This window comes from Dendrobates tinctorius, unplaced genomic scaffold, assembly GCF_039654945.1.
Source record: "Dendrobates tinctorius isolate UK_male_01 unplaced genomic scaffold, ASM3965494v1 ptg000073l, whole genome shotgun sequence".
Taxonomy (NCBI): domain Eukaryota; kingdom Metazoa; phylum Chordata; class Amphibia; order Anura; family Dendrobatidae; genus Dendrobates; species Dendrobates tinctorius.
In genome coordinates, this window is record NW_027361741.1 from 13704492 (window position 1) to 13728574 (window position 24083).

Consider the following 24083-nt stretch of genomic DNA (forward strand, 5'->3'; position numbering starts at 1 on the left):
CGAGCGCGCAGCATCGTTGTGTACTTTAGTTACCAGCGCGCTGATGCAGGGAGCTGGTAACTAAGGTACACATCGGGTTTCTAAGGAGCGTGCATCACTTAGAAACCCGATGTGTGCCTTGGTTACCAGCTCCCTGCATCAACGCGCTGGTAACTAAGGTACACATCGGGTTTCTAAGCACCGCCCGGTGCTTAGAAACCCTGCGTTTACCTTAGTTACCAGCGTGCTGATCGCTGTTCTCCCGCCTGTCACATGCAGCGATGCATGCTGGCCAGCGGGAGACTAGCGATCAAAAAAATGTCCTGGCTATTCCAGGATGATCAGCAATAACTGGCAGGGGGGCCGGTCGCTGGTCAGTGTCACACACAGCGGTCTCGCTAGTGAGATCGCTGTTGCGTCACAAAACTTGTGACTCAGCAGCGATCTCGCTAGCTAGATCGCTATGTGTGACGGGGGCTTTAGTTTGAGGGATCAGGTAGGAGCTCACTGTCCCTAGTCATTATGTGAGGAGAGTGACTCATAACGGCCTTCTAAAGATTTGGAGAGTGACTATACTGACCTAAAAATTTGGACAGAGTGATGCATAATGGCCCCCCAAAGATTTGGAGAGAATAACTATAATGATCCTTTATGAGACGGTGTCAGGAAGGTCCTCCAAGCCATGCTGTCCCCATAAGCATTGTGACTCTGAATAATCTCAGGCTGATCGCATATCCCCATGATGATCCATTCTGGTGTATGACCTATCAACTTTTGATGGTAGTTTCTGTGCCTACCATGGTGACCATGGTCACTCAATGCAGGTAATAGCGGAAAGGAAAATATTTTGCCCCAACAAGGACTGTTTGCCTAGATGCCTCTAATTCAAAACTATCTGTCCGCTCAATGCAAATAACAAGAAAAAGTGTGAGGACTGCCTGAAAACCCTATAAAGATATGGGGTGAAGCTGGGCTGGGTACCATCCTGTGTACTTTTTTCCTTCATCTCCACCTGGTATGCATGCAAATCTTTTTCTTTTATTGTGAGCAATGAGCTTTTGAGTAGACACATAAGTGGGATGGTTACCCCGATTATGGTCTCATCACCACTCACCATTTTGGTTGATTCCTCAAAGTTTTGTAGAACTTCACAGATGTCAGACATCCATGCCCACTAATCAGTTATGTGCGGATGTTGACTGAAATGCCAACGAGCATGTTGTAGCTGGTATTGAACTACGGCCCTCTGCTGCTAACAAAACCTTGCCAACATATTTAATGAGGGGATCCGGCATATGGTTATTCCACATATAAATTGAGGAGCTGGCACTTGCAAATTCTGCTGAGTATTTTATTTTGTGTTCCAAGGTCTGGGGTAAGGACAGCAGAACGCTATGCTGGGACAAGGAATTGGACATGGTTGCTTATGGTGCTTGCGAATGTGCAATGAGAGGTGAAGGGCTGGAGGCAACTGCAACTGCATCATGGACATGGGATTGGCCCAAACATAGCACTGGGAGAGAGGCAGTGGTGTCACTCGCAGGCACTGATTGAGGACCCAGACTTTTGACACACTTAGTTGGGTGCTTTGATGACATGTGCCTGAGCATGCTGGTGGTGGTCAGGCTGGTAGTGATCATGCACACACTGATCTTGATATGGCACAGGTTGAAAATGACCATTTGTTCATTCGCAGTTTCTTTAAGAAAGCACCAGACTGGAAAACACCTCCCCTTGGCCTGGGAACTTCACGCATGTGGGTGCTCTGGGGAGCACTTTCCCACATTGCCCTCTAGCCAACCCACTGTCTCAACCTGTCTGTTGCCAAGCAGCAGATCCCTACCCCTTTGTGTTGCTGGTTTTTCACTGAATAGCACCTTCCCATGTTAGGTCAGTGACTTCATTGTCCATCACCTTGTCTTCCACTTCCACACCCTGGTCCTCCTATTTTGTTGACTTAGCAACATCACTTGTTGGCAACTGTCTCATAAGCATCTACCTCTTGGGACATTAATTACCATTCCCCATTGTCATCTTCTTCTGACAATGGCTGGTCAAATAATTGGGCATCCCTCCAGATGAGTTCCTCATGTCCCTCTTGAAATGTGCAGGGAGAGAGGCCAGAATCAATTAATTTAATTGTAAAGAGCTCCTCTGAGTGTTCAAGTGTGAGTTCACTTGTCTCCCGGGACTTACCATGGTGGGAAGAAAGAGGATCGGGGTCAGGATTTTGTGGTCCAGACTTTTGGCTAGTGAAACTGGACTGTGTAGAAGACAGGGTGGTGCAGGGATACATTCTGGAAGCATTATCTTCCATCCAACCAACCACCTGTTTGCATTGTTCTGACTTCAAGAGTGGTATAACGGGCTCCTTTGCAAAGTAGGACAGGAAGCCAGATCTTGTGGATGAGCATGTTTGTTGTGGTCTCCCAGCAGGCACAGTTTCACTTGGCCTACAGCCTCAGTCTCTGCCTCTGCATGCGCTATCAGCAGCACTTCCCTTATCCTTACCACACATCTTGCACATTTTAAATTAGGTATATACACACGTGGTAAAAATTGTTGGTACCCCTTGTGTAATGACAGAAGAACCCACAATGGTCACAGAAATAATTTGAATCTGACAAAAGTAATAATAAATAAAAAATCTGTGAAAAAGAACAAATGAAAGTCAGATGTTGCTTTTCAACCATGCTTCCAAAGATTTTTTTTTTTAAATAAAACTCATGAAATAGGCCTGGACAGAAATGATGGTACCCCTGAAAATAATGTGACAAAAGGGGCAGGTTAAAGCAAGGTGTGTCCACTATTTAGCATCACAGGTGTCTACAATCTTGGAATCATTGAGTAGGCCTGTATATAGGGCTACAGATACTCACTGTGCTGTTTGGTAACATGGTGTGTATCACACTCAACATGGACCAGAGGAAGCGAAGGAAAGAGTTGTCTCAAGAGATTAGAAAGAAAATTATAGACAAACATGTTAAAGGTAAAAGTTATAACACCGTCTCCAAGCAGCTTGATGTTCCTGTGACTACAGTTGCACATATTATAGATACACAAATTCTTAAAACATAGAGAAAAAATAATGCTGGCTATAGACATATCTGTACTTGTCTCTCCATTAACACATATATATACTGTTATAGTGGATCAAATCATATATAACCTAAATATGGATACGAAGTATCCATAAACCACTATTACTCAAAGATAAAATCAATATGGTAACTATTTGTATATAAGGATGGCAGGAGGGGATAGCCAGCACACTCCCCTTGAGAAAGCACATGGGTGGAACGCTCATCGGGGTGTTTTGCGGTGTTATCGGTGATTTGGCTGATTATATTATGGGTAAGCATTTGAGCTGTTACTAGCATCGCATGTGTGGCATGAGTGCTAGATCCTTTCATCACATTAAGGGAGAATTCCTTGAAATGGTTGTTCATAATCACAGGATGATCGGCTAACTCATACAAAGGACCCATGTGATCCTCTTTGCTCTATGTGACTTTTTTGTCTTTTCTCCACTGCTTTTCTTTTGCTTCACACATCATCTTTATATAAAACCTCATGCATATGTCATTGATGTTTGTGATATATGTTTTTTAAATATATTTTCAATAAACACTATTGATTTTATCTTTTGAGTAATAGTGGTTTATGGATACTTTGTATCCATCTTTAGGTTATATAGTTGCAAATATTAGTCAGAAATTTAAGATCCATGGGACTGTAGCCACCCTCCCTGGACGTGGCCACAGGAGGAAAATTGATGACAAATCAAAGAGATGGATAATATGAATGGTAACAAAAGAGCCCAGAAAAACTTCCAAACAGATTAAAGGTGACCTTCAAGCTCAAGGAACATCAGTGTCAGATCGCATCATCCATCATTGTATGAGCCAAAGTGGACTTCAAGGGAGACGACCAAGGAGGACACCATTGTTAAAAAAAATCATAAAAAAGCCAGACTGGAATTTGCCAAACTACATGTTGACAAGCCACAAAGCTTCTGGGAGAATGTCCTATGGACAGATGAAACAAAAATGGAACTTTTTGGCAAGGCACATCAGCTCTATGTTCACAGACGGAAAATTGAAGCATATCAAAAAAAGAACACTGTCCCTACTGTGAAACATGGAGGAGGCTCTGATATGTTCTGTGGCTGCTTTGCTGCATCTGGCACAGGGTGTCTAGAATCTGTGTATTGTACAATGAAATCTCAAGAATATCAAGGGATTCTAGAGATAAATGTGCTGGCCAGTGCCAGAAAGCTTGGTCTCAGTCGCAGGTCATGGGTCTTGCAACAGGATAATGACCCAAAACACACAGCTAAAAACACCCAAGAATGGCTAAGAGGAAAACATTGGACTATTCTGAAGTGGCCTTCTATGAGCCCTGACATAAGTCCAATTGAGCATCTTTGGAAAGAGCTGAAACATGCCGTCTGGAGAAGGCAGTCTTCAAACACGAGACAACTGGAGCACTTTGCTCATGAGGAGTAGGCCAAAATACCTGTCGAGATGTGCGGAAGTCTCATTGACAGTTACAGGAATTGTTTGATTGCAGTGATTACCTCAAAAGGTTGTGCGAACAAAATATTAAGTTAAGGGTACCATCATTTCTGTCCAGGCCTATTTCATGAGTTTTATTTTTTATTAAATTCTGTAGAAGCATGGTTGAAAAGCAATGTCTGACTTTCATTTGCTCATTTTCATTGATTTTTTTTATTTATTATTACTTTTGTCAGATTCAAGTTATTTCTGTGACCATTGTGAGTTTTTCGGTCATTAAACGAGGGATACCAACATTTTTGACCGTGTGTGCAAGTACTCTTATAGCAATATTTATATGCCTGCTCTAAACTACTCTCTCCCTTCTATAACAACTTTCCCTGAACTGTTTCCTGAAAACACTGTGACGAGCATCACGTCATGGCAACTTGTATACTGCACTCTGCCAATCACAGTAAGGCCAGTAGCCAACATGCTATAGCATTAAAGTGCAAGGTGGGCAATCCCCAATGTTCATTGGTTGTTTCACAGGTGCCAAATATGCAGAGTGGGGATTCAAGCATGGTGCTCGAGCACCCGGGATACTCAATCAAGTATCAAGCAGTGGCGAGCATGCTTGCCCATCACTAGTTTCAGGTTATAACTTTTAAATTCTTTCCCATGTAGATATATACCTCATACATGATTTAAAATTCTGTGTTCACATTTTTTAATTGTAGGTATTTCTAAGATCATAGATTGCAGTTATCTAACAAATTTCCAGCCTACCAACTGTTGCTAGGAAACTTTCCATTGTTGAAAAATGTCACAATCACACTGACATCTTTTGTTTCCTTATATACAGAATCATTTACTACAGTTACTGAGTTTCATAAGGCCCCGTCACACACAGTGAGATTGCCAGCGAGATCGTTGATTTTGTGACACCACAGCGATCTCACCAGCGATATCGCTGTGTATGAAATGTATCAGCGACCGGCTCCCCTGCCGAGTATCAGTAATCGCCCTCGAACGTCCTAGGCCGTTTTTTGATCATTGGTCTCCCGCTAGCCAGCACGCATCGCTGCATGTGACAGCGAGAGACCAACGATCAGCGACGCTGGGAGCTGGTTTCCAATGTAAACAGCGGGTATCTAAGAGCCGCACGGCTCTTAGTTACCTGCTGTTTACCTTGGGACATACACGCAGTGTCAAAAACTCCCCAAAAACTCATTGTGGGCACACAGCATTAGAAAAGAAAACCAGGAGTCCAAAGCATACATTTTTCATGAAAAACAGGTTCATACCAATGTTTAATTTTGTGTTGTTTATGTTTGTTGACTCGAGATTTGAATGCCTATACTAAGGATACAGCATAATTGCATAGTTACATAGATAATGCAGTTGAAAACAGACAAAATATCTATCCATTGAAGCAAGGGATTGGAAAGGACAAAGCACTAGGGCACGGGCATACGCATAACCACAATGCATGATCTGGTTGTCCTCAAAAGATCTAATGTTGATCCCAATTTTTCCACTGGACTAAATATACAGAAAAGAACTTCACAGATTTTCAAAAGCATTCATGTTATTATTATTATTTTTTTTTTAAAAAAAGCATCCACGCCTTGTTTGAAACCATATAGGTTCCCTCAGTGATCCACTTCTGAGATAGACTATTCCACAGATTAATTGTTCATGGTAAAAATGTTAATCAATGTTAAAGTTACAGAAAATCCCTTTTAATCTACAATTCAGATAAAATGGTAACAAAGCTTAAAAGAGTTGTCCAGTTTAAATTTAGTATTTTCCTTTGACTTCTTGCACATAAAAATACCATATACACCTGTACTTATGTGCTGTCACTCTAGCGCCAGCTCTCCACTGCTGCCTCTAGGGTGTGTTTATATTGTTGCAGTGGTGAAATCATAACAACATCTTATGACTGCTACAGACATCACCACCGAGCCCTGTGATTGGCTGCAGCGGTCTTGTGATGTTGATGTGATGACATCTCTATAACCATACCAATAAAGAGACAACAGCTGAGATCTAAGGTAAGTATCCCTGTATTTGTTATTTTTATGTACAAGAAGCCAATGGAATAAAATTATTTCAACCGGTCAACTTCTGTAATTTATATAACAGTTATTGGTTGTAATAAATGTTCATAATTTCAAATGAAGCAAGCAAGTAATGTGGTAAAGAGGAAATACTTATATTGGGGTTACAGGCTATAGTCAGTGTCTGACTAGTGAAGGTCAAACTCTTGGAGCCTCGCTCCATTCAGCTGCAAGGCATACAGTGGCAGTGACTTGGCAAGGTATCAAGTTGGACAGAACTATTCTGAGCTATAAAGTCACGCAAAGCCAATGCCAAATGTATTCAGCTGTGCCTAGTAACCAATGGAGATGGTATGGAGGCTCTTTCTGATCAACAGAGGTGCAGGGATTGGAGCCCAACTTGTCTGAAATTGTCGAGGGTCCATCAATATGGCACATCTGGAAAAAAAGCTCTTTAAAATATTGTGTATTAATAAATGCAAGCCCAACAAAGTATACGCTATGTGATTTTTCACTACTTTTTTGAATGTTAAATCAGGCATTAATTCATTTAAAGATAAAACCTGTTTACCATTGCTAAAAAGAAAAAGTTTTATCCGTGAAGTTTCTTCTTCACATACCATAGATGTTCTTAGAAATGCATATAGATTATAGATAGAGGACATCTTATACAACTGTTAGCATTAGGCTACGTTCACCTTTGCATTATTACAGAAACCATGATTTATTGTTGCTTCTTCTGTATGATGGAAATCGCTTGTGAGTTTGACTAGAAAAATATTGCTGGATTCAATGACATTATTCTTCTCAAGTCTGATGGGAAATGCCAAATGGTGACACACTGCAGTGCAGGGAGCCTCAAAGACATCCTTACTACCTGTCTGTATCCTACAATGTAATATACATTTGAGCAGCAAGTTGGTCTTTCTCCAACCTAATACAAGATTTTCCACTCTTCTGAAAAGGCTGTCAGTTTATCTGTAGGAGCATTGGAAGATGAGTCCTGCATTGATATTAAGAGATACAACCAAACATTTCAGTTTCAATTCATCCCAAACATTGTGGTTTTGAGAGCTTGTCTTTGTTAGAAAACTCAATACCAGAGTCAGCAAACTCTTTTTTTATGATTTTGTGGGACATTGACAAGTTATAGGGGTCATGAAACTAGCAATGATGCAGAGGTGTATGCCCTTTGTCATGAATCTGTTACCATGCTTTGCACTGCATTGTGATGACTCCAGGAGGCCCTGTATCTTATCTTAGACACATTATGTCTGTTATTAGACTTCTAAAAGAAATACTATGTGTACTTACATTTCAATTCAGAGTAGCTCTATTGGCCCATAGCAAATTATGGGCACTGTGTTCAGTAACTGCAGAAAATTAGGTCAAAACTGCAAAATCTACGAAGTTAAAAGCACACAATATTGTCATTGCATGCTGTAGCGTAAAGATTTTTCCAATTATATCATTACGTAGCGTGAAGAATCCAAATTATATTATTAAAAGCAGCCCCAGACAATTATTCCTTCTCTATTTAACCTAAGCTATAGCGACACATTTTAATGTTTCATCTTGGCATTGCTTCTTGTTTCATTTAGTTTTTAATCATCATTTCTATGGATTCTTTTTTCTGCTGTTGTTTTTTTAAGATGTTAAACTTACTGCTATCAGAGCTCATGTTGGCACGGCGTGATGCAGTATTGATTGTTTTTGAAGCATCATCTGACCATATATTATTCCCCGTAGGTGTTCATGAAATCTGGTGTTCTCCCCAGGCTAGAAAAACAGCGGGAGAAGATGATTTCCCAAAATATGATCCTTTTTCAAGCAGCATGCAGAGGTTTTCTTTGTCGACAAAAGTACAAGAAAATAAAGGTATGGATTGATTGAATATAACCTTATATTATGTCTTCAAGTCACCTGCTGCCACCATCCCTGTACTGTTGTATGTACGAAAGATCATAAACTCATTTTGTAAACTGTGTTAGGTTTACCATGTTTACTCCTCATACTTTATACGTTAAACTATGAAAACACGAAAAACCTGCTGCAAGTAAGGATATTGAGTCACATGTATCAATCAATTTATCCCAATTTTACTCAAGGGGTTTTCTAGGTTCCGAATTTTGATATCCCATCCATGAGGTAGGCCATCAATATCTGATCAGTAGGAGTCTGACTTCTGGAAACCAAATTGATGAGCTATTAGAAGGAGCCATGAAGCTTGGGGAGCATTTTATTTTGCTTCTGTTTACCCACATACCGTTTATATAGTAGCGGCTGTGCTAGATATTGCAGCTATGGGCTACCACTTTTGTAATTTACATCAATTGAAAATTCTCTACCATTTCCTCTCTATGCCACCTTGCTGTTTCAAAATTTGTTTTTCACCCCCAATGACATTTCATTTGATGCTTCATACACCGGGGAGACTGAAATGGAACATTCTTTCAAGGGACTGATGTCACTCCCTCTGCTTCTTTTACTGCCCTAAAATGGGACCTAATAAGGGGGCTGGTGTTGCAGTCACTCTCCATAACTGCTTTTACTGCCCTGACATGAGGCAGTTAAAGAGCTGAGCTGGTCTCTAGTCTAATGAGAATGATCCAGATGTCAATTACAATGCATATTCAGTATACACTCCCTGCTTGTTGTGCACTCTCCGTTTCATTATACACTGTTAGTGTACTCCCTGGCTCGTCATTTCTCACTACATAGCATGAATTGTTTGTCAATCCTGATGAATGCTCAGTGAGTTCTCCCGCTTAACCGCAATCACTGTATTTTGATAGGCAGTATTCTCCATTGTTACTTTCTGTCTGTCACTCTTATTTTAATGAGTTGGTGAAGGTTTGGACTGCCAATGTGAACTGAAAGTGAGAAAGTGCAGTGAACAAGGAGAGCATACTGATCATGAGTCGTAATTGACAACTGGCTCATGCTCAGTAGAATGGAGACCAGCCCAGCAAAGTACCTGACATGGACATCACTGATGATGTCCCATTTCAGGGATGCAAATGCAACAGTAGGGAGTGACCACAGCCCTAGATCATTGATGTAATTCCATTTGAGACTCCACATTTCATTCTTGGATGTTAAAACGGAACATCATGGAAGTTAAAAAAAAAAATTGAAACAGGAAGTTAATGTAGAAAGGGAATAGTAGAGGCAATATACAGCAGTACTAGGCAGTAGAAATATAAAAACAGTTCTGGGTGAGGTAAGATGCTTGTTATAAAGTTGAGTATAATCTTTCTGTGTCTACATCTACCTGTATTCTTTCTCTGCTCTTCACTTCTCCCCCTTTCTTCTACATAAAGTAAAGATTTGTAATCTGACATGTGTCTGTGTTGGCTCATAAGTGGCAAAAGAAGCATAATTCTCTGATAAAATATATTACAAAATATTTTATATCAGCAAGTACTGTTCATTTCTGCAAAGTTTGTTGAAAGAACAGTTCCCTTTTAATAGTGTAACCATTTATGCTAATAGCCTTGAGATTTCTTTTTAATAAATGAACTGTCCTGTCCTTTAATGAGAGGAGACTGACCATTTCATTAGTAAACCCATAATATATACGTGTTTGTAATTTTACTTTTCCACTTAATTATTTTAGATTCAAATGGTTGCTCTCAAGTGTATCCAAAAAAATATGAGGAAATTCTACTGTGTCCGAGATTGGCTGTGGTGGCAACTGATATGTAATATTCGACCCCTACTATCTATCCACGTGGATGAGGCCAGTTTCCTTAAAAAAGAGGTTTGTGACTTACATAAAAGTAATGTAAACTTTTCACTACTTACACCTTATGAATTTTGTAAGTTACAATATGATGTGATAATAATGTTGTGTTCTTTAGGAGGAGATCCTTGTTTTATCGACAAAACTTACGAAATCGGAGAAGTCAAGAAATGATCTGAGACAAAATGTGGATCTATTGGAAAGCAAGGTAAAGCAACCACAATCTGACTTCTATTAAAAACCCTAGTAGACTGTAATTGGAACAGATAATATTGACATCTACTGTAGGGTGCGGAGGGACATAATAGTATGATCTTATTTGTTAATGACTACACTGTGGATTTCATTTTGTACACACTGTAAGGGTAAAATCTTTAGAGAAAATATGAAGCTTTTCTACAATATAATAATCATGCTGTGGTTTAGAAACGTTGCAGCATGCTGATATTTCTGTGAATTTTTCTCTCTATATGTGGATAGAGTGATGAAACCTTTATCTACATGTATTGCTCTGAAGTGATTTGTATTGCAAAATTCTTATTGTAAACTTGTAGCAAGCAAGCAACACCTGAACATGGTCTATATTTAGAGATGGGCGAACTCGAACAGTAAAGTTCGAGGTCCATACTAAACACCTACTGTTCGGTCACCCTAAACATTGGGTGTTTCCCACCCTGTCATCTGTATGACAGTGCAAGAAACATCGGCAGCTGTGATTGGCGGTAAGATCAATACTGATGGTCAGAGAGCTGCGATTCTCACGCTGTCAGATGACAGCATGAGCCAGCAGCTGTGACTGAAGGTAAAAAGTTTACCTACAAGCACAGGCGCCAGTTGATGGGAGAGTGTTACTCTCATCAGCCTACACCTGCTGTCGCTGAAAACAGCGAGAGCAAGTGCCGCTGATGGAAGTATTCATCAGCCGGCGCCTGCACTATAAATAAATAAAATTTCATGGGGTGGCTTCTATTTTTAATAACCAGCATGGCCAAACTGACAGCTGCAGGCTGCAACCCACAGTTTTCAGCTTTATTATGGCTGTTTTGTCAAGAATAAAGGGACCCTCAAGCTGTTTTTCTTATTATTTAAGTAAATAATTAAAAAAAATGGCCTGGGGTCCTCAACATTTTTTACAACCAGCCAAGCTAAAGCAGACAGTTGAGGGCTGGTGTTATGATTGGGTCACCGAGGAGGAAAGAAAGACCAAGCTAAGCCACAGAAAACCAGAGAGGTTGGTAACTAAGTGGATTGCAGACCCCTGATCCTATCCACACAACTAGCAGTAGCCGTGGAGCGTACGTACGATGATCCTAGATGCCTCGACACAGCCGGAGAGCTAAATAAGCCTAAAGCAAGAAAGGGGAACTCTAAACTGCCCCAGAGCAGACCCCAAAGGAATAGACAGCCCCCAAACATATATTGTCGGTGAGACAAGATGAAAACACAAATGCAGGTAGGAAAATAGTCTGAGCAAACGATGGGGCCCACACTAACTAGACAGGACAGGAAAGGAAAGACACTGTCTGCAATCACGCAAAAAACTCTACAAAAAATGTCCAACACGTCTGATAGAAAAATACTGAAGTCGCACGACTTCGCCCACTATATCAGCACTCTGGTATATTCTGAAAGCAGAGCAAAAAGAGGCCAATCTAATAAGGGACAAAAGCAAACTGGCACAAGCAGTAACATATGGATGGAGGTTCAGCACAGCCCCAGCCGGAGCTGGCTGACCACACAAAACTGAAATAGACAAAACCAGATCAAATGTGAACAATAGCAAATGAACACTTAGCTGAGCATGCAGGGACTGAGCTGGAAACTAAGACCTCAGGAGGCAGGAAAAAATCACCAGCAGGGATAGAGGGAGTCAGCTGTCTTAAATCCAGTCAGAAACTCCAGATCTCCAATCATCCTCCTCATGATCAGGTGGCAAGCCTCTGTTAATCAGATCAGCTCCATTACCTCCAGTAACCACCAGAGGGAGCCCAGAAAGAGAACTCACGACCCCTCTGTCAATATGACCAGCTCCACTACCTTCACTAGTAACCAGAGGTAGGTTAGAAAGCAAATTCACAACAGGCTGGTATTCTCAGGCTAGTAAGGAGCCATGGATATTGCCCCCCTTCAAGCCAAAAATAGCAGCCCACAGTTGCCTCAGAAAAGGGGCATCTATTAGATCTGCCAATTCTGGTACTTTGCCTGGCTCTTCCTACTGTCCCTGTAGTGGTGGCAAGTGTCTGCTATAGCTTGGCTGGTTGTCAAAAATAGGGGGGACACCAGGTTGTCTTTTAAAATTATTTATTTAAATAATGAACAAAAATGGCTTGGGGACCCCTCTCTTTTTGATAACCAGTCATAAAACTGACAGCCTGAGGGTTGCAGCCTGCAGCTGTCAGTTTTGCCAATAGAGAAGAGCCCACACCATTTTTTAAATTTATAACTTATAGCGCAGGCACCAGCTGATGAAGTATTTATCAGCCGGTGCCTGCTCTCGCTGTTTTCACTGTTTTCAGTGACAGCAGGTATAGCATGGAAGCCGCCGCATTTTTATCAGCAGTAATGATCATAACGCCGATCAGAGCCAGTGTTTGCCACACAGTCATGCAGATGACAGCGTGGAAAACAATTCATGTTCGGGCCCCCATTCATCTGAATGGGGTCTGGTTTTGGTTACTGTTCTGGTACCCAAACCAAACTTTTTTTTAACTGTTCAGCTGAACCTGCTGGACCCGAACATACATGGGTTCGCTCATCACTATTTATAATCCATGCTACTTCCACTCCCTGTGAGTTTAAATGATTTTTTACTTTACTAAAATCTAAGTGACTTTTGTAAATTTTTGAATCCTGCGCCCTCTTGTGCTAGAGGCATGCTCTCTGTGTCCAGTTCTTATTCCTCCCTGCCTACTTGAAAGACCTAGTTGCCATCTTTGCTTTTACTGGCTGGTTAGATCTGCTAGGTGTTGCAGACATAATAAGGAGGATGGAAAATTAGCTACTTAGGATTAGAGATGAGCAGCTTTGCCTTTTTTAAGGTCGAATCGGGTTTCATGAAACCCGACTTTCTCACAGCTGAGTCGAACGAAATCGGGAGACTATCGTGAAAAGTCGAAGGTCTAACTGTAACACGAAACCCAATGCAAGTCAATGGGGAAGCAAAGTCGGCAGGGAGTGGAGGACAGTAAACACACCTACATGCTGGACCGCTTTTTTTTAAAGTGCGCGAAATCTCTCTCTATCTCCCCGGACGCTGCACATGTCATCTTGTTGCCCACAGTGTACGTCCTTGCTCAGTGGCTCAAAAAAGTCACGTGCAAGTATTCTGGGAAATCCGAATTTGGCGCTCGTTTTGCAGACCGCATGGCCGACTTCACGCTGTGGTCGAGTTTCGGTTGGCGAAACCCGACTTTGCCATAAGTCGGCGGCTTATGAATCTGGCCGACCTGTTTCGCTTAACTCTACTCAGGATATGCTCAGGACATGGTTACATACTTCAAATATAATGTTGTGCAAAATATGCAACTTTGAAATCCTGCGCTATTCCTTTAGTGTGCCCTGCAGCATACGTTATAGTACTGTATTAGTCCATCATAACCACCAACTGACAGCTCTCACATACGGCACTGCCCTGTAATGCAGCTGCCTGTGGGACAAGCCATGCGACAGAGGGGTTGGCCCTTTTACCCCTCCAAGCCCAATATGCCCATTCACATACTGAGACAAAAACTGCGGCTGCACCCCATCCATTACATCCATCCCTCCAGTAACTGTTAAAAATCATACATATTTTTGGTGACCGAAGAAGCTGCTGAAATTATAGAGTCTGCAGTCAAGGAAAATTAAGTTACCTGGTGCTTGAAGGTGAGAAATATGGCACTATTCCACTAAACAAAATATTCTCCCTTATACCGAGTCTGCAGTAGCTAGTTTAATATGTAATATATTCTTGTACTTTTCCACGATTCTTATCATGGCTTTTCGCTTTAATTAACAATCCTGTTTAGTTACCAGGAATAATCCCCGTCCAAAGATGTACTGATAGACTTAAGCCTTGCTATTATGTATGTATTAATAAATCTATTCAAGACGCAAATATTTAACTATGAGTCTAAGACGTGAAAAGTAGAAATTGGAAATTAAGTTACTTGATTCTGACAAGTTATACAAAGTTTAAAGGCGTACTTTGCATTTTATGTATGGCAAATAATAATTTCTAATAGTGATGTAATGGTGGATTTAGAACATATGCAATCAGGACATAAAAGTGTACAGTCATTATACAGAGGAACTAAAGTTGATGGAGGTGGTGAGTCTTTTCAGAATGTTCCCTGTATGCTGATATAAAATTGTTCAATGTCGAGTCACTGCAGGCAAAAAACTATAAATATGGTATATCACCTTATGGATTTTTGCTTTCCTGAGTGATATTGATGCCATTGAAAGGATCTAGAGTCAATGAAGACCAGAAATTCTTTCCTGGTGACACCCAGAAAAGTACACAGACATTATACAACGTAAAGCCTGGAAAGTGCCAGTATGAAAGACATTCAGAGAATCCATTCCATTAACTATTTTACAGTAGGAATTATAAGGCTATGTGAACACGGTGCGGATTCTGCTGCGGATCTGCTGCGTTTCAGGCTCTGCGGGTCCGCAGCAGATTTAGGTGCGTTGTACAGTACTATTGTTTTCAATGGTAAACTGAAAAACGCTGTGCACATGCTGCGGATTTTTCAGCGCGGATTTGCTGCGGGTTACTATCCGCAGCATGTCAATTCTTTGCGCGGAATCTGCTGCGGTTTCACACCTTCTGCACTGTAGAGGTGTGAAACCGCATGACTAAACCACAGGCTAATACGCAGGTAAGCCACAGGTCTTTTTGAGCTGCGGATTTTTCAAAATCTGCGCGGAAAAATCTGCAGCTCTAAAAATTACGTGTGCACATAGCCTAAGGGGAAACCATCTCCAAAGTGGCCGACTCCATTCCCAAAGCATTGTTGCTTGTTTTAGCTTCCAAGGTAAAATTGTTGGAAGAGAGCTAAAAAGTGCTGCACTTCATCAGGTGCTTAGGGAAAGGGACCAATGACTTCAACTGACAACTATTGATTTAACTCCCTTCTAGCAACTTTACAAGACTATAACTATAGGAAAACAACTTTCTCCTTTAAAGGTGCTATCTAGTTTATGATTTCTTAAAAAAAAAAAAACAGCTGTAGACATTTCCACAGAAGACCCAGAGTTGACACTCTCTACTAGTTCTCCCAGTTCTTGTTTACGTCTGGCCACAGCATGAATACAGCGACTAATCAGTGGTTGCAGCAGTCATGTGTCATACATCTGGCATCATGGTAAATTGACTCGCCCCCAGAGGCCATGGGGTACTCGGTGCCGGGCCTGTTGATTTCAATGGGAGAAGTCACAGCGGCAGTGACCCGGTCCGTGGCCTCAGGCGGTCAATGTAAAAGGGGTAGAGTGATGGGGATAAAGTTGTTGAGATGATTCGTGTCGCCATCTGTGGTTTCTGGTCAGTTTGACCAGCGCTGCAGGGTTGCTTCTCTGGGACAGATGGTGTGGTGCAGCAATGATGTTGAAGCTCCCCACAGGTGGAGCTGTAGTCCCAGGGCAGTGTAGATGAGGTTGGCAAGTGGGGAGATGGTGTAAAGAAGTAGATGTAGCAGAGTCGGGTGTAAGGTGCAAGAATAAGTGGAGGACACAAGGACATGTAGTTCCAAGGCTTTACTCACGTCTGGTGCACACAAATGCCCGCTTTGGTGCCGTGTCCTCCCGGACAGGGGCTCAGCCAACTCCCAGGCAAGGTAAAGTACACCTTTCCAGCACTCCTCCAACATGTACCTTCTCTAAATGTCTCCACACTAGCACCTAATCTGAAGTACTTGTAGTTGCGTATTAAACTCAAGTTCCTCCTTCTTGATGTTACTTAGAACGCTACTTGTACGGCAGACAGCTGTAGCCTGCTTCGGGGACTCCTTGCTATCATGTCCCGGCTCACCCACATTGCTGTTGTGCCCCAAAGTCTTAGATGGGAATTAAGTGGTGACGACTTCTATTCATCCATTTCTGCTGCAGGAACATCAGTATCATACAACCTCGGGGACCGGACCCCGGCCATGCGCTTCAAACTTGAAGAAGGGCTCTGTTCTGACCCTAGTCGTTAGTTCTCTTCTTCTCCTTACGTTCCGTACTAAACTATCTTCCTTCTGAAGAATCAGGCTTTCTATGACTCTTTCCTGTGCCAGCAGCTCCAGGTCACAGGAGTCTGCTGCAGCACTTCCTTCACTCCATCCCTCTCAGGGGATCTTCTCTCACAGACTGACCTTTTCCTAATCTTCTCCCACTCTCTTGTGCAGTCTAAGCTCCACCCACCTCCCAGCACTCTTCGTGTTCCAAGCAGGGAGCCACCAAGGTTGCTCTGCTACACTACTGGTGTGCGTGTGGGATGTAAGTGTTGGAGTGTGATCAGGTGTCTCCACCTTACCTGGATAGTGGGGTACCACACCTCAGGAGGAGGTGCAGTACCTCTGTGGTGACTGAACACTCAAGGGCGCCACAGACTCATCCCTGAGTCCTGATGCCAGTAGTATGGCGCACAACCACTATAGTCATTGATTGGCAGCAATGGTTACATGCTGCCTGCATATAAGGAAATTCCAGGAGCATCACCCGAGGGTCCTTGCTGAATTATTGAGGGAAATAAAAGGTAAGCAGTGTTGCTTTTGGTAATTTTAATAAATCCACAGAATACTCCACTTTAATACCAGAGAAAGGGGGGAGTCTGTGTCAGGTTTTTAGAGGAAATATAATACACTCAACTGCATTCTGCAATAGAAGATTAAAAAGTAAGAGGAAGTTGACCATGAATATAGGGAAAGTGAGCAGTGAGTGGCTACATTGACAACACAAAAGACTGTGGGGTTCCTTTTAGATGTGTGTGTGTATGTATGTATGTATATATATATAATTTTTAATAAATTTGCAAAAATTTCTACATTTCTGTTTTTCTCAGTCAAGATGGGGTGCAGAGTATACATTAATGAGAAAAAAAATAAACATTTTTTGAATTTACCAAATGGCTGCAATGAAACAAAGAGTGAAAAATTTAAAGGGGTCTGAATACTTTCCGTACCCACTGTGTATATATATATATATGTATCTTCAAGGTTGGTAGCTTCGGTAATGTAAGTCCAGGAAAGCATGCTCCAGCACGTATAGTGCTCAAAGAGTTAATGAGGTGTATCAGCGCCGGGTTTTATGAGCAGTCAAAAGACATGGGTAGGAATGACTGCTCATATATCCCCACCTTGGGGGGCGTGGTTTGGTAGATAAAATGGAGACCAAGTGTCTCATTCAGTGTCTGTGACTGAAGGTATGGTGTGGTAAGGTTATGTGTAATAACAGTGAGAATTTTGTGGTACCTTTAGAAATATATTTACTTGGAAATATATATATACAGTCATGGCTGAAAGTGTTGACACCCTTGAAATTGTTCGAGAAAATGAAGTATTTCTGTTTTTTGTGTTGTTCCAATGCACACAAAGAAAATAGAGAAAAAAGGGCAAATTGGATGTAATTTTTGTTAAAACCTGAAAAATGGGCCTGACAAAATTGTCGGCACTTTTAGAAAATTGTGGGTAAACATCTTTTTTTCAAGCATGTGATGCTCGATCAAACTCATCTGTGGCAAGTAACAGTTGTGGGCAATATGAAAATCACACCAAAAAATTTTGAAAGAGGAAAAGTTGACTATGGGTGCCACACTAAGCATGGAGAACAGAAAGAGAAGAGAACTGTCTGAGGACTTGAGAACCAAAATTGTTGAAAAATATCAACACGTCCATCTCCATGGTGCTCCACATAATCAAAAAGTTTACAAGTGGACGGCAGAGAAAGATTGATGAAAGATTGCAGCGAAGGATAGTCTGGAGGGTGGATAAGCAGCTCCAATCTATTTCCAAAGAAATTTAGGCTGTCCTGCAGGATAAGAGTGCTTCAATGTCTGCACTATCAGTTGACATTTGAATGAAATGCAACACTATGGCAGGAGGCCCTGTAGGATCCAATTGCTCTCACAGAGACATTCAAAATCTAGCCTGAAGGTTGCCAAAATGTATGTGAGTATGCCAAAAATCTTTTTGGGAAAGGATTTTGTGGACAGATGAGATGAAGATAATTTTATGTTTGCCGAAAAAGGAATGAGGCCTACAAAGAAAAGAACACAGTACCTACAGTAACATATGGTTGAGGTTCAAATATATTTTGAGGTTGTTTCATTGCCTCTGGCACTGGGTGCCTCTACTATGTGCAAGGTATTATGAAATCTAAAGATTGCCATAGGATTTTGGGTCACAATATAGTGGCCAGTGTCTAAAAGCTGGATTTGCGTTTTTCAGCAGAACAATGACCTAAAACATATTTCAAGAAATGGATGGACAAAGCGATGGAGAGTTCTGAAGTGGCCGGCAATGAGTCCAGATCTAAATGTTATTGAACAGCCATTTAGAGATCTTAAAATTGCTGTTGAGAGAAAACACCCTTGAAATATGAGAGACCTGGAGCAGTTTGCAAAACAAGAGTGGTCCAAATTTCCATTTGAGAGTTGTAAGAAGCTTGTTGATGGTTATAGGAAACAATTGATTGCACTTAGGTATTTCAAATAGTGTGCAACCAAATATTTAGTTGAGGGTGCCAACAATTTTGTCTGGTGCATTTTTGGGGTTTTGTATGAAATTATGTCCAATTTACTTTTTCTATCATTTTTTTGTGTTGTTCCAATACTGTATGTCCTTGAAACCCATTTAAACCCTCAGTTTTGTCTTGGGTGTATCAATGTTTTGTTTGCAAGTTGCAGAGCAGGAGGCTCTGTGTAACCCAGGACTGTGTGAGGGTGAACACAGAGCCATGGACAACAAAGCTTCTAACGCACCCAAGAGGTACACAGCAGTACGGTTGCCCAATGGCAACTGCTTTTGATTCGGACTGTTTGTGTCACTCGGCTGCAATCCAGAGGATATTATTTATTTTAATTTGTGAGTTTTTGGAAGATAAAGACTTTTTATATTGAACTTTCTTGGGTCACTGCCTCTTTGTCGCACTGAGTGCACATGTCTGCCCTACAGTATATATAGGAAATAAGTTTTAACAAAGCTGATTTTCCCCAAAGTAAATCGTTTTAACTTTGCTAAACTTTTTGGCTACATTGTTCTGTCTGATATGTTAAATATTTGCTAGATACTCTCTCCAAGCCAGCATTGCTTTCCTATATATAGGTATTTCACTTGTTGCCAGACTTTCATACACTGGAATAGCATGTCATCAGAGGCATATCTGATGATGCACCAATTCAGTCACCTGATCGCTTCAGCCAGTCATAGACCTCGCTGGTTAGGTGACCAAAGATTTGGACCCCATTCCTTTCAGTCCGCTGATGCAGGACACCAGAGTAGCCTGGCCAGACTGACAATAGTGACAGCAGGAGAGTAAGCCTGATGTGTTTGTTTTTAAGACATTAAAGAAAAATTTTGTTGAAGCTAGTCAAGAACGTAAAGGGAACCTGTCATGTGGAAAACACAATAAACTTGCATATATGAGATTTATCTGAAGATTAATAGCATTGTAAAGATATGGGGCTGCTGCACTGAAAACACTGGACTTTCAGTCATAGAGCTGCTGCTGGCGTGGCTTCAGTGACCGCTGAGTGCATAGTGAGTGCCAGCCAGCAGTGCATCAGTATTGAGCTGGCTGTCAGTCAGTGCAGGGGTGCTGTTTTAGCTGTCACTCATTATTCAGTGAGTGGTAACTGAAGTCACGCTGCCCTCACTTTTATGACTGAAAGTCTAAGGCTGTTTGATGAAATATTGATAACTTCCTTCCAGCAGCCGGGCTTTCAGTGTAACGGCCACAAAGCTTCAGGTTATATCAGCAATATATCTGCAGGTTAATAGTGTTTTTTCAAATGACAGGATCCTTTTAAATGAAATTTTGCCGTGTTATAAGGATCACATATTTCCATATCATTTTATTTTGTATACTTGGCTATTATTAAGCTAAAGTAAAGCTTTGTACAATCATAAGGATTTTGCTATGCGGCTCACTACTAAGTGTTAATCAATGGCGCTTTTTTTTACAATAAATTACATTCTCACATTTTATTTCCCAAATGTGTTACTTGATGCGCTTATTAGTTTTTTTTAATTTACACTGAGAGTCCCTGAGTTGTTAATTGTAGATTTTTTAAGGAAGCTGATAGGTTATTAGAGAAAGAGATACCAAATAATTTAACACCTCTCCTATGAAGAAAATAAGAGCTTAAGCATCTGGAAAAGTGATGTTTGCAGATCCTGTGTGGGAGCACACAGTGACTCTTTATGGGAGCACACAGGGACACTGTCACTCAAAGTGCCACCATGCGGTGCCCTGCAAGGCATAGAATCCTAGCACTGTTTCCTGCTGTGAAGCAATGCTTTTAGAAATTCTTCTGCAAAGCAACATGAAATTGAGATTTTTTTTAAAGGGGATAATGAACTGGCATGAATTTACGAGATACAGAGGTAAGCACACAATACAGTGGTCCTCCATTAAAGAACAGTAGTTAGGCCCCTTGTTTTCAAGTTCCTGAGCATTAAAGGGAACCTGTCAGCAGTTTTGGCCGAGATAAGATACGGCCACTGCTTTTCAGGGCTTATCTACTTACAGCATTCTATAATGCTGTAGATAAGCCACTGGTCCGACCTGAAAGATCAGAAAAATAATAATAAATAATACAAATTATTTATTATACTCATCCGGGGGTCCTGTGTGGTCTGGTTCGATGGGTATTGCAGGTCCGGCGCCTCCCATCTTCTTGCAATACCGCCCTCCTGTTGCTTTATCACTCCACAGCATCACGCTTTCCTCTCCTATGTATAGCACTCATGCTCTTTTCACGTTGTTAAACTGCACAGATCCAGTCAGTCCCACCATTCAACATCAGAGACACTCTCACAAATCACTTAACCATCTGCTCACTCTTTCTATCCTCCTTCTCCTAGTCGCAGGAGACATTGCTCCCAACCCTGGTCCCCCATGTTATAGAAAGTCAAACCTCCCGACTGCTACACTCAGAAACCCCTCTAATCTTATTAATATTCCCTGCATGCCATCTGTCTCTCTTAATTGTGCACTTTGGAATTCTCGCTCAGTGTGTAACAAACTCTCCTTCATTCATGACTTTTTCCTTTCTAATTCTCTTAACCTCCTGGCTCTTACTGAAACCTGGATCCAGCAGTCAGACACTACCGCTGCTGCTGCTCTTTCATACGGGGGGGCTTCACTTCTCTCATACCCCAAGATCAGACAATAGAGCTGGTGGAGGCGTTGGTCTGCTCCTATCACTAAAATGTACCTTTCAGGTTATCCCTCAAGTACCCTCACTTGTCTTCCCTTCTTTTGAGGTCCATGCCGTCAGACTCTACACCCCCTTCTCCATGCGAGTGGCGGTGGTGTATCGTCCTCCCGGCCCCTCCCATCAGTTCCTGGATCATTTTGCCACTTGGCTTCCACATTTTCTCTCCTGTGACATCCCTACCCTCATCATGGGTGATTTCAACATCCCCATTGCTCTTCCCCTCTCCCCATCTGCTACTCACCTTTTATCTCTAACCTCCTCATTTGGCCTTTCGCAGCTTACTAATTCTCCAACGCATGAAGACGGAAACTCCCTCGATTTGGTCTTCTCTCGGCTTTGTGCAGTAGATGATTTTGCAAACTCCCCTCTCCCGCTCTCTGACCACAATCTCCTTTCATTCTCTATCAAGAACTGCCAGGCTGCTCAGGTCACCCCCACTGTCCAGACTTATAGAAACATACAGGCTATTAACACCCAGAAACTTCTGAAGAACTTGCAGTCTTCATTGGCCCCTATCTCCTCCCTCTCATGTCCTGATTCTGCATTGAAGCATTACAATGAAACACTTCAAAGTGCCCTGGATGAATTTGCACCCCCTATAAATAGAACACCACAACGCAGACGGCGACAACCCTGGCACACGGTGCAAACACGTTTCCTGCAGTGGTGCTCCAGGTGCGCCGAACGTCTGTGGAGAAAATCCAATCTACCCGAAGATTTCATCCATTTTAAGTTTATGCTTAGAACATACAACACTGCCCTTCACCTCTCCAAACAAACCTATTTCAACACCCTCATCACCTCACTGTCCAATAACCCGAAACGTCTCTTTGACACTTTTCATTCTCTACTCAATCCAAGAGTACAGGCCCCAACCACGGAGCTCCGAGCTGACGATCTGGCCAATTACTTCAAAGAAAAAATTGACCAGATCCGACAGGAAATTATCTCCCAATCACCTCATACCATGCACCGTCCTCCCTCCCCCACTGCATCTAACTCACTCTCTGATTTTGAACCAGTCACAGAAGAAGAAGTAAGCAGGCTCCTTGCATCTTCTCACCCAACTACTTGCACCAGTGACCCATTTCCGTCACAGCTCCTTCAGTCCCTTTCCCCTGCTGTCACCCCTCACCTAACTAAAATATTTAACCTCTCTCTCTCTTCTGGTATTTTTCCCTTCTCATTTAAGCATGCCATCATACATCCACTACTTAAAAAACCATCCCTCGACCAAAACTGTGCCGCTAACTATAGACCTGTCTCTAATCTTCCCTTCATCTCTAAACTCCTGGAACGCCTGGTCCACTCCCGTCTTATCCGCTATCTCTCAGAAAACTCTCTTCTCGACCCTCTCCAATCTGGTTTCCGCTCTTTACACTCCACTGAAACTGCCCTCACTAAAGTCTCTAATGATCTGCTAACAGCTAAATCAAATGGTCATTACTCCATGCTAATTCTCTTGGATCTCTCTGCAGCATTCGACACTGTGGATCATCAGCTCCTCCTCACTATGCTCCGTTCCATTGGCCTTAAGGATACCGTTCTCTCCTGGTTCTCCTCCTATCTCTCCGACCGCTCCTTTACTGTATCTTTTGCCGGTTCCTCCTCCTCTCATCTTCCCCTTACTGTTGGGGTCCCCCAAGGATCGGTTCTAGGTCCCCTCCTCTTCTCCTTGTACACTGCCCCTATTGGTCAAACAATCAGTAGATTTGGTTTCCAGTACCATCTCTATGCTGATGACACCCAATTATACGCTTCTTCTCCTGACATCACGCCAGCCTTTCTAGAAAACACCGGCGATTGTCTAAACGCTGTGTCTAATATCATGTCCTCACTATATCTGAAACTGAACCTGTCAAAGACTGAACTCCTGGTGTTTCCTCCCTCTACTAATGTACCTATACCCGACATTGCCATTTCTGTGTGTGGTTCCACTATTACTCCCCAGCAACAGGCCCGCTGTCTTGGGGTCATACTTGATTCCGAGCTTTCCTTTGCCCCCCACATTTGATCACTGGCTCGCTCTTGTCATCTGCACCTCAAAAACATTTCTAGAATTCGACCTTTTCTTACCTTTGACGCTGCAAAAACTCTTACTGTTTCTCTTATTCATTCTCGTCTCGACTATTGTAACTCTCTTCTAATCGGTCTCCCTCTTACCAAACTCTCCCCCCTCCAATCTGTCTTGAATGCTGCAGCCAGGATCATATTCCTCACCAATCGTTACACTGATGCCTCTACCTTGTGCCAGTCATTACACTGGCTACCCATCCACTCCAGAATTCAGTATAAACTTATTACCCTCACTCACAAAGCCCTCCATGGCTCAGCACCACCCTACATCTCCTCCCTTGTTTCAGTATACCACCCTACCCGCGCCCTCCGTTCTG

The 24083-nt window shown here is 42.1% G+C and overlaps 1 protein-coding gene across 1 annotated transcript in view; it reads left to right on the forward strand.

The window, feature by feature from the left end:
• MYO18B (myosin XVIIIB) overlaps positions 1 to 24083 on the forward strand; it is a 972020-nt gene that overhangs the window by 445825 nt on the left and 502112 nt on the right. The window contains exons 23-25 of the mRNA XM_073582823.1: positions 8291 to 8419; positions 10161 to 10304; positions 10405 to 10494. Coding sequence (XP_073438924.1) covers positions 8291 to 8419; positions 10161 to 10304; positions 10405 to 10494 — 363 coding nt within the window. The remainder of the gene's footprint in view (positions 1 to 8290; positions 8420 to 10160; positions 10305 to 10404; positions 10495 to 24083) is intronic.